This window comes from Vanessa cardui, chromosome 26, assembly GCF_905220365.1.
Source record: "Vanessa cardui chromosome 26, ilVanCard2.1, whole genome shotgun sequence".
Taxonomy (NCBI): Eukaryota; Metazoa; Arthropoda; class Insecta; order Lepidoptera; family Nymphalidae; genus Vanessa; species Vanessa cardui.
Genome location: NC_061148.1, coordinates 1,787,897 through 1,799,385, shown reverse-complemented (window position 1 = coordinate 1,799,385; position 11,489 = coordinate 1,787,897). Strand labels below are relative to the sequence as shown.

The following is an 11,489-nucleotide window of genomic DNA, read 5'->3' as shown; positions in this document are numbered from 1 at the left end:
GATTATTAACGCGCGTCTAACCTAACACATCGACATACATGTGTTTAATCAATAAGTCTGTTCGTATTTATCACAATGAAAAATTTAATATTCGTAAATTAATAACAGTCAACTGTTTCATGTTGGAAACAATAAAGGTAAAATTCCATCTTCACTTTCAGGGCACGAAGTTGAGGCCCCCGACTGATGGGGGACCCAAAATGTGGGAGTTAGAATGCATATGGCTATTTACGTTGAATGCCGAAGGCTACATCAGAAGAGGGCCTCAAAATACGAGTCGAGTATTTTTTTAAGGTCTCCATGTTCTAAGGGGGCCCCGGTTGAATATTAAAAGAACAAAATCGGACACAGTATCGACGTATCTTTAAGCTATAATTACATAATAATTACAGATTTACATTAAATTATTAAATACAAATGTCGAAACGAGACACCTATCACTAAGCTAGCGTATTCACTATACGAGTGTTGGTAGATAGAACGGCCCAGCATCCCACAGCTGGGCAAACTTCCACTGATGATAATATTAGCCGACCGCGCTCCACGATGGATGCAAAATTCCAAAAAAATACAAAAACTATATTTGTTCTGATTTATAACAAAAACAATGAAACGCATTTTAAATATTAAGAAGAAAGAAAGTTATGTATATATGTGTGTGTGTGAGTGTGTTTGCATATACATATATCTCAACGATACACATATTTAATGGAAGGTAATTTATAACATATCTTAAATTTCATGGAAAACTTTACATACAAACTATCACCAATATTATTGCTGTACGTTTTAATTAGATAATGACATATCATTTTTATATAGATATATATAACTAGTCCAGAGTCATTAATTATAAAACAAATATTTAAAAAAAAAACACAATCATCTGAGTATTTATTTTTCATATTTTATGTTTTGTTCTTTTTATTAATTATCTGTATTTTATTGACAGCTGACAATTTGTGATTCGTCGACAAACGAAAAAAAAATAAACCGACACATTTAAAGATGATGTTCTTATGTTCTTAATGAGTTATTTCGTAAAAAAAAATTGACTCAAAACAATATTAATTAAGATAAAAAAAAAACAAAATTGCAACAAGTTTAAATCAACTTTCTACTGATTATTTTCTGGACATAGTTATTTATTAGAAAAATATAGAGATATTTGCTATTTATAACATTTATGAATGACGCAACAAATTACCTACATACATATAAATCAACCGAGTCTTATTACGAAGAGAACATATAATATTCAAAGGCAGATATAGTATGAAACGACCACTCCAAACGGACCAGTGAAACATGTCATCACACATCTAAAGTAGTCTTATTAACATACATGGTTCGCAGATGATATATAACATAGTATATCTCGCACTATACCAGGCAGGTGGCAAGTTAAACGTCCTGCAATTAAACATATAGAATTGCTTTGTAAATTATTATTCGGACAAATCACTTTATATGAAATAATAGGCTATTTGACTTGTTTTTAAAATCAATTTTATATTATTTAGTAGAAGTTAAGGAACCCAGTAAAAGTTGTCTTTTTTTTTATTTCCAGTACATATTTGCCGAAAAATATCATATTAAAAATTCCATATTTAAATAACGCGCGAAAAAGATACTTGGACAATATGGCGCTGCAACGGGGTCGGTGACGTCACTTTCCTGTATTTTAATCTGTGGTACATATAGTAGAAAAGCAAGGTTTACAAGAAAGTGACTTTGTCATAAGCCCGGCCAATCAGAAGCGTTTTGTGTCACGTGACAAATGTTTGAAAAAATGCATTTTTCAGTATTATTTTCAAGTTTCGTTAGTAAATAACCATTTTAAACTCATAATATGCACTGATTACAATAATTCTCAGTCAAATAGCCTATGGATATATCCGTTACGAGTCAATGATTACTAATGCAACATTACAATTATCTATACAGTGTACCAGCCAGCCCCGCACGACCGACACTCATATGAGCCCGTGGCGCTTCTTGTATTCTTCCAAATTCAACGATCTCTTCGGACCAGATTCTTTTACTTTGATCGTTATCTGCTTTGATTGGGACGATACCGCTTCTGTTATTAAATATTAAAGATTGAATTATAAAATAAAACAACATATCGACATTATTGTATGATTATATACATATATATTACAATTAATAGAATGAGGTCAAGGTCAAATTATAAGTAATTGAAAATTAGTGAGAACAGGCAACTATCAAGTCATACATAGAAATATTATTTACTATATCTAGCAACACTATACTGCAAAGTAATAAGTCGAAATACTAAAACATAAAAACATAAAGTAAAGGTGATGTTAATTCCGTTGAAGTATGTGCAGTTACAACGATCTTTAGCAGTTTCTACAAATAGATATCAATAGGGAGATTTTAAGGTGACAGCCTGTAAATTTCCCACTGCTGGGCTAAGGCCTATTCTTCCACTAAGGAGAGGGTTTAAATGATGTAGTCTTGACCAATCTCTAGACCAACCGGACGTATTACAGCTGCACTCTTAGACCGGAAAGAGTTGGTTCAGTACCAACTGCTATACACTTCACGGAGTGTTCACACTTTCCATAACCAGACGCCAGGCTGTACATATTCGGTCCGAGGCACTCTATAGTAAAATGGTTGATAAAACCAATGTATTACTAAGTTCTCTTGTATAACGAGGATTCAAATATGCCGAGGGACCTATTTTAGTATAAATATTAATATATATCGTACTCACTCGGTATGGGCAGGTCTATTTCTATATTAATGTCGAAATCGTGCAGTGAGTAGAGGCTGCTGTTGTCTGTGGGCGCATTCTTATTCTTGCCGACGTCATCTTCTGACTGCTGCAGGTAAGAGAAAATCCTTTTTAAAATCCAGATTTATCTTTATATTTATTTATTCTTTATTGCACCCAGTCTTAAAACTAAAAAATAACATTTTCGTTACATATTAGTTGCATGAGGTGCCTTATCGCTAAGCAGCGATCTCTTCCAGGTAACCTTTGGGTAGAGGATCATAATGTTGATATAAATGGGAAGGGTACAGTAACTTTTTACTTATATGTGGTATAAATACATAATAAAATAATACACAATACATAAATAACAATAAATATATATAATATAAATATACATATATAATATAAATATACATATATAATATATTAAATACATACATAAATATTATAATATTATATTCCATATTGCCTGTATTTACACTGGCTCACTCATGCTCCATACGAAAACACTAAAATACTAATTAGTAGTAGAAAAGTATTTCGGAGGTGATATACGCTCGTACAATTGCTTCCAAGTAAAACCTTATTAGTTAGTTATTTCACCGAGTTAGGTAAACATATTAAAGTTAGTATCTCCAGAGTAGTCTACGTATCTAAAACAGAGAAGAATCATCTCACCGTCAGTCTCTCTCTCTCGTCCTTCTCCTTATTCAACTTCTCGTCTTCCTCTCTTTTCTTCTTTTCCTCGGCGGCCGCTTGCTCGTTCTTCAATAAGTCCTGTAATAATAATAATAAAGTTGAGGCCTCAGATGCTCAACTGTCACCTTGAGCTTATATTGATGATGGCTTCGATACCAATAACTGTAAAGGTTGGTTTAATAGGCTATTTGACAATGCGAAAAATAAATTGTGAATTATTGTAATCAGTGTATATTGTGAGTTTAAAAATGGTTTTTTAATAACGAAACTTGAAAATAATACTTAATTTATTCATAAATCAATAAATAAAAATGCATTTTTTCAAACGTTTGTCACGTGACACAAAACGCTTCTGATTGGCCGGGCTTATGATGAAGTCACTTTCTTGTAAACCTTGCTTTTCTTCTATATTTACCACAGATTAAAATACAGCAAAGTGACATCACTGACCCCATTGCAGCGCCATATCGTCCAAGTATCTTTTTCGCGCGCTATTTAAATATGGAATTTTTAATATGATATTTTTCGGCAAATATGTTCTAGAAATAAAAAAAATCTACTTTTACTGGGTTCCTTGACCTCTACTAAATAATATAAAATGGATTTTAAAAACCAGTCAAATAGCCTATTATTTGTGTTGTATTATATTTAGGATATAAGGCTACCGAGGTCTGGAGTCCTCTGCATCTTCAGATCCAGATAACTAGAATTTGAACCAGACTCACTCTCGTTATATACGAAAAACAAGGATCGTCTACAGTGTGTACTAGGGTCCCAGAAAGGTTATTGACGACCCTAGAACCTCCCGGGCTCCTGCGGCCCCGTACGACCTTAAGGAGGGTTCCGAATGCGTGTTCCGTCAGGAGCACTTAGATAGATAAGGTAAGCCCTGACTGGGATCATTTTAAATTCATGTTAGGTTTATCAATCCAGTTTCTTTCTACACGGTCTATTCTCCAACAAAAACATGCAACATGTCACTATGAGGAGCTACGGCCTACTGATATCGGAGCTAATCAAAGTCGCAGAACTTGCCATCAAGAATGGAAAACAATTTAGTGCAGTATGGAGACATATAATTACATACTACATACAGTATATACTTGTACTCTTAATGTTGTCTTAAATTTTCGCGATTATTATACATTTAAATAAAACTAATTATAACGGATGAATCGCGTATATTAATTATTTTTAAACATCCCGACGTTTCGAGCACTTTGCAGTGTTCGTGGTCACGGGTAGACTAAGATGACATTTGTCTATTCTTCAAATAGGCGATTCATCCGTTATAATTAGTTTTATTTAAATACTTGTACTCTTCTCTACTACTACTACTAGCTATGTTTTTTTGCATAGAGATTGGTGAATGCGTGTCACATGACTGCCGTCACTATGAGCAGGTAGGGCTCGCCTGTTCGCGGGAGGGCTGCTTGAAGTTCATGACGGGCTTGGTGTGGCGGCGCGTGAAGGGGTCGTCGGCGCGGCGGCCGCGGCTGGCGCGCAGCTCCTCCATGATGGCGCGCTCGGCCGACTCCACGTTGAGCTTGCGGTTGCGGTTGTTGATGTACGAGATGCTCTGGATGGACGACGTGCGCGTCTTGTCCAGCGCGCTGGCGCGCTCCTCCAGCTCCTGCAGCTTGCCGCTCAGCTCCGCCACCAGCTCCTCGTCGCCGCTGAGGGACACACGGTACCGTGAGTGTGCGCGTACCCTCCGATGTTATGTGTAACTACAGGCTCAAGGGACACTATACTAACTTTTGCTGTTAGTGTTACAATATATGATGGGGGCTGGTGTCGACTTAGACAAACTCTCATAAAGCTCTACCAAGTTAATTACTGTCATAATTATAAATCCTGCCATTAGTATTGACTATGTATGTAACCATTAAAGCGCACTGTCCGCAACTGGGCGACGTACCTCTCCTCCATGAGCTGCGTTTTCTTCATCTTTTTAAATTGTATTTAAGCGTACTCTGGATCAGTTCAATTATAGTTTTTCCAAGTGTTTCAGAGACAGCACTTGACATATGGTAAGAAATATTTTATTATTATTTTTTTTTATAATTTTGGTAATTAATTACATTTGCTATATTATCTTCGACACCAATAAACATTGGGAAGTGCATAAAAAATCTGAATATTTATTGATTTTTAAATATAGTGAACGATAGTTTTATATAGTTTTAAAATATAATTTAACAACTTTCACATGTTATTTTTTTTAAGTATATTAAGGGTTTGTGTTCGTAGCCGAGATGGCCCAGATCGGTCGATTAGATCGCATGCATCTTAACCGATGATTGCGGTTCCTTGCCTGGGCAAGCATCATTGAATTATCATGTGCTTAATTTGTGTTTAAGATTCATTTCGTACTCTGCGTTGAAAGCAAAGATTCACAACAAAAACACGGAACCTTTGACCCTCAATATAGACATGAAACAATTAGTGAAGAATACCGTCGCCTCAAAATGGAGCAAGGAAGGCGAATTGGAGGTTGGGAACATTCATTACAAATTCAACTTGGACGCGCCTGAAGTTGGAGACTTCTCCTTCATTTCAAACGGACTCGAGGATATGGAGAAGTTCATACCGATGACCATTGGGGGCGTGACTGAGATTACCCTGAAACCTGAGCAGGATGTCGTCGCGGAGCTGTACGCCACGGCTGTGCACACGATGGTGCGAGTGGACTACGAGACCAGATTAACTGGAAACGTCGCTTTGAACTTCGATAAGAAGTTCGAGGGTCATCGTTTCTGGTCTGTTGACATCAACGCTCTTTTGGCGGCTGGAGAATTGAAGAAGGTGATGCATTCCTTGGAGGTTATCGATGTTGTACACTTCACTGAACCCAAGCTCTTGGTGAAGGACGCGACCACCGGCGAGGTTATCTTTACAGCTCCCTTGAAAATGTATTGATTTTGTCAAAAATAAATGTATCAACGCTTGTAAATTTTATTTCATTTTATCATTCAAATTTAGAAAGCAACAATAACTACCATTCGTATTTAAAATAGCATGACAGTATACCTTTCAAATTATTCTATACTTGTGTTTTGAAGATTTATTTTAAGATTTAGTTGACATAACACGAGTTGGAAAGATATAAAATCATATATTTATAGTGTAAATTCTAATTAATTTTATATCTTCACTTATTCATTTTAGAAAAAATATAATTCATTATTATTTAATCACACATATTCCAGATATAGTATAAATGAATATTAATACTGCTTTACTCTGACGACCTACGTGGTCGAGTAGCGTGTACACCGGTTTTCATGGGTACGCCACTCCGAGGTCCCGGTGTGATTCCTGGCCGAGTCGATGTAGAAAATTCATTAGTTTTCTATGTTGTCTTGGGTCAGGGTGTTTCTGGTATTGTTACTTCTGATTTTCCATAACACAAGTGCTTTAGCTACTTACATTGGGTTCAGAGTAATGTATGTTATGTTGTCCCATATAATAAATATACCATTTAGAAAATAAATAAATAAATTATTTATTTTCTAAATGTATAATTATTTAAAAAAAAAAACATCAGTGGATATTCCTAATTGCTTTATCATAGGCGAAATGTATCATAATAATAATTACTAATTAAATATATCTTTTTTTATGGTAGTACAAATGGATCAACTGCTCATGAGTGGACCACAGTGGTAATCATCATAAGGGCAGTGACTGCCCATAGAGATTAGTAAGTACTGTAATAAATGTTACCTTGTCCTCAAATCAACAATACGCCACATTGGTAACTAAGATGGTTTGACCCTTGCAGTTACACTGGCTTACTCACCCTTCAAAAGGGAACATAAGAATAATAAATATCGCTGTTTAATGATTCCAATACCATAGACATTTAAATTCCAATTTAGTAATCAGGAATCTGTTATAGAAAATAAATAAAAATACAATAATGTTGCTTTATAAATTTTATTAAGCAATTTGAGCTTTACATAAGTCAAAAGTAGATAATTGTTCATTAATCGAAATAAAATAAATAAAACTACGCTAAATTATTCTAATTACTCCTAATACATAATGGCGATAGCGTAACGAGATAGAAAGTCACATCATTATCGGCTCAGCAAACTATATTGCGAATTAATCCAACCATTCGTAACGTTACCATTTAAAAGCTCTAAATAGTAGTATATTATCTGTGGTCTGGTGTTAATAGGGGTTATTTCAGCCCCGTCTTATTAACGAGAAACGCCTTGTTACACACAGTGGTAATCTTACCTCACTTATCAATAGTGTAATGCTTCTATCTATACTACTATGATAGCATTCTTGCCATCATCCCACGCGGTCAAGATTTGTACAGTAACTAGTTTTAGTTCATATTTGTATATATTTAAGCATTTAATGTTATTAATTCTTATGTTAACAAATGATTTTTAAATATTATAAAGAGGAAAACTTTGTTTGTTCGTTTGTAATGAATGAGCTCAAAAACTACTGGAACAATTTAAAAAAATCTTTCACTATTTTAAAGATACATTATATATATACACGAGTAACATAGGCTAAAATTTATTTTGGAACAAATAGGGTTCCGTAAGACTTTTGGAATTTTCGGACACAAGGTGTAAAGAATCAACCAGAATCATCTTATTACTTCTATTTATTTTTTCCTTTTGTATCTTTATGGCTTATTTTGATTTTCTTTCGAGAGACGCAGTCCTGTTATATATCCGAAATCAAATTGAAGTAGCGGGCAGAAGTTAGTATTGAATAAAATAACTTGTGTTTTAGTTTGAGTTAGAAGATCTCTTAATAAATCTTTGGGAGGGATCATTGGAGGACATATCACTGGTGTTCTCAGAGTTGGTCATTATCTATAAAGCACTCCAGCGCGCTTGGTTAGCAACTGTGTGCCATGGTTTTAGACGGATCTGCTCTATATTACTAACATTTTTATTATTTTTTGTAATAATAATAAAAATCAATGAACCTAAGTTTGTTGTTTCATATGATTTTTACGTTTCATTTATTAATAGTGACGTTAGCACCAGACCACAGATTCGATAACAATCTTCTAGTGATGTCTTTAGCGCAATTAACGTTAGTTACGCTTGCAGTACGATATATAACAATCATTTTAATTACCAATTGCATTTCATGATTCAGACTTGAGTAATTAATGTTAAATAATTATTCGATTTTTTTATGTCAACTGACATCGATAACCATTGATTATTTGATGATTGAAATATAATTAAATATCAGAAGACTTTTAATTCTATATTTCACGATCTCGAATCGAAACGATCCTCAAATTAATTTATGCTTTTTAAATGTCAAATTTTGTCAAGTAACCAATTGTCAAATCATCAACAGATTTACTTATAAACAGATTTACTTACAAATAACAATTCTACTAACGCTTTAGATTCACCTTCCGATCCATCTTCGTATACACACAACTGAATTGGTACAGAATTCGATTCGATTGCAATAATTATGAATTTGTTAGTAGAATTTATATCCTGTGCTGTCCCTTTCTTTTTGATGTAGAATCAATAATGACAAAAAGAGAGAAAACAGTGTTTCATTTAATACATGACATTTCATAAACGCCCGTTATTTAAAGTAAGCATGTCATTAATTTTTAATGTAACAAAAACAATTATATTCTTTATTTGTAATAATTTTAAAGAAACAGGTTCTTGAAACTGTAATAATGACAGATTCATTAATTTCGATAACTCTCGAATATTTTTTTTTTAAAAATAATTCTTGTTTTGAAATCCATACTAATAAATGCGAGTGCTTGTCTATTTTAAGGCAATTAGTGTGTTTACATTTGCTAATTTACATTCATATGAAAAATTCACTTAGAAATTTTTGTTGAATCATTTTGTTGATCGTATTTCCAAAGCAGAATTAACAAATTATTTTAATATAGTTCGTATAGAATTTGTAATGTACATACGAACTTTTGCAGTTATAATAACTATATTATGTTATATATTTCTTGTACATATGAGTCGAATAAAATCAAAGATTATTTACATAGATTTACATGAAGGTACTATTAATAATATTTGACGTTATTATAGTATAAACCTTAGGTTTACATAATACATATTTAAATTCAACACAAGCTTAATGGAATAGCAATTAAACTTTATATAAGTCATATTAAATTTTATTCTACTTCCAAACTTGTGAAAACTTTTTGCAAACCGTATTGAATACTATAGATAATTAAATCGACCAATAATATCGCGCGAATCCAAGGACAAAGTTGTGTTTCTGTGTTTTAAAGTTCTTCTAATAAATATAACATTGGATTATAATCTGCCTGCATTAGTATGGGTGACGCTCGTTTAAAAGATGTTTTAGTGTGCGTGAGGCGATTTAATGTAAGGTCAGCAAAAAAAAAAATAATACAAATTAGAATATTTGGAGGGACTTTTCTTTAAAAGATCGATCTTGTATCATTGTAAGCAGATACAAACAGTTAATGTTAATTTAAAATAACTTTAAATCTTGACAAGTTTAAATACATATCTCAATTACAAATTGAAAGTTCTCACTTTCTTTTACCGTTAACGGTACGCTTAAGCGTAAAAATAAAACGTAAAATAATTAAAATATTGTTTTTATTCAGCAGTTTTATCATACTATATAAATAACTTATTTTGTCAAAGAATACATACATGAAACTTTTAATTTTATACGACTCATATGGCAACATCGTGTCTATACCTTATTTAGTAGCCATTGTTAAAATGGCTGCCAAAAATGTCTGTGCATATACGGGTTAAGATTTTGAACGAAATGGAGGACAATAACAATCGTATCGTATTGTTATTACTGCTACTGAATCCATGTTGAGTCAACGTTACAGTTTGTAAATATCCCACTGCTGGGCTAAGACCTCCTCTCCCTTTGAGAAGGAGCATACTCCACCACGCTATTGACGGATGTGCTATGATTATTTAAATCGGTATTCAGTCATTAGATTGTATAATATACCAGAGATTAAGTCTCCGACAATAATCGATTCGAATTAAACAATATTCGTTCAGTAATAATAAACTCGATTATTGGATAATATCGATTTATTAACGCGCGTCTAACCTAACACATCGAAATACATTTTTATATTCCTGTTAAATCAATAAGTCTGTTCGTATTTATCACAATGAAAAATTTCATATTCATGAATTAATAACAGTCAACTGTTTCATATTGGAAACAAGAAAGGTAAAATTCCATCATCACCTTCAGGGCACGAAGTTGAGGCCCCCGAATGATGGGGGACTCAAAATGTGGGAGTTAATTCTCGCATATGGCTATTAACGTTGAATGCCGAACGCTACATCAGAAGGGGGCCTCAAAATACGAGTCGAGTTTTTTTAAGGTTTCCATGTTATAAGGGGGCCCCGGTTGAATATTAACAGAACAAAATCGGACACAGTATCGACGTATCTTTAAGTTATAATTACATAATAATTACAGATTTACATTAAATTATTAAATACAAATGACGAAACGAGACATCTATCACTAAAGCTAGCGTATTCACTATACGAGTGTTGGTAGATAGAACGGCCCAGCATCCCACAGCTGGGCAAACTTCCACTGATGATAATATTAGCCGACTATCCATCATGGATGCAAAATTGCAAAAAATTACAAAAACTATATTTGTTCTGATTTCTAACAAAAAAAAAACAATGAAACGCATTTTAAATATTAAGGAGAAAGAAATTTATATATATATATCTGTGTGTGTGGGTGTGTTTGCATATACATATATCTCGACGATACACATATTCAATGGAAGGTAATTTATAACATATCTTAAATTTCATGGAAAACTTTACATACAAACTATCACCAATATTATTGCTGTACGTTTTAATTAGATTATGACATATCATTTTTATATAGATATATATAACTAGTCCAGAGTAATAAATAATAATTATAAAACAAATATTTAAAAAAAAAAACACAATCAACTGAGTATTTTTTTCATATTTTATATTTTGTTCTTTTTATTAATTATCTGTAT

General features: G+C 33.1%; 2 protein-coding genes across 2 annotated transcripts; one reads left to right on the top strand and one right to left on the bottom strand.

Moving 5' to 3' along the window:
- Window positions 1-1,845: 1,845 nt before the first annotated feature.
- Window positions 1,846-5,398, bottom strand: LOC124540642 (RNA polymerase-associated protein Rtf1-like). Its single transcript, XM_047118309.1, has 5 exons — window positions 5,370-5,398; window positions 4,863-5,160; window positions 3,428-3,526; window positions 2,747-2,855; window positions 1,846-2,083 (listed from the first exon to the last, which is right to left on the bottom strand). Exons 1-5 carry the CDS (start codon window positions 5,396-5,398, stop codon window positions 1,977-1,979), a joined length of 642 nt encoding a protein of 213 aa, XP_046974265.1. The 3' UTR covers window positions 1,846-1,976.
- A 308-nt stretch (window positions 5,399-5,706) lies between these two features.
- On the top strand, window positions 5,707-6,370 carry LOC124540641 (spherulin-2A-like). The gene is made up of 2 exons (XM_047118308.1): window positions 5,707-5,719; window positions 5,838-6,370. Exons 1-2 carry the CDS (start codon window positions 5,707-5,709, stop codon window positions 6,368-6,370), a joined length of 546 nt encoding a protein of 181 aa, XP_046974264.1.
- The last annotated feature ends 5,119 nt before the right edge of the window (window positions 6,371-11,489 follow it).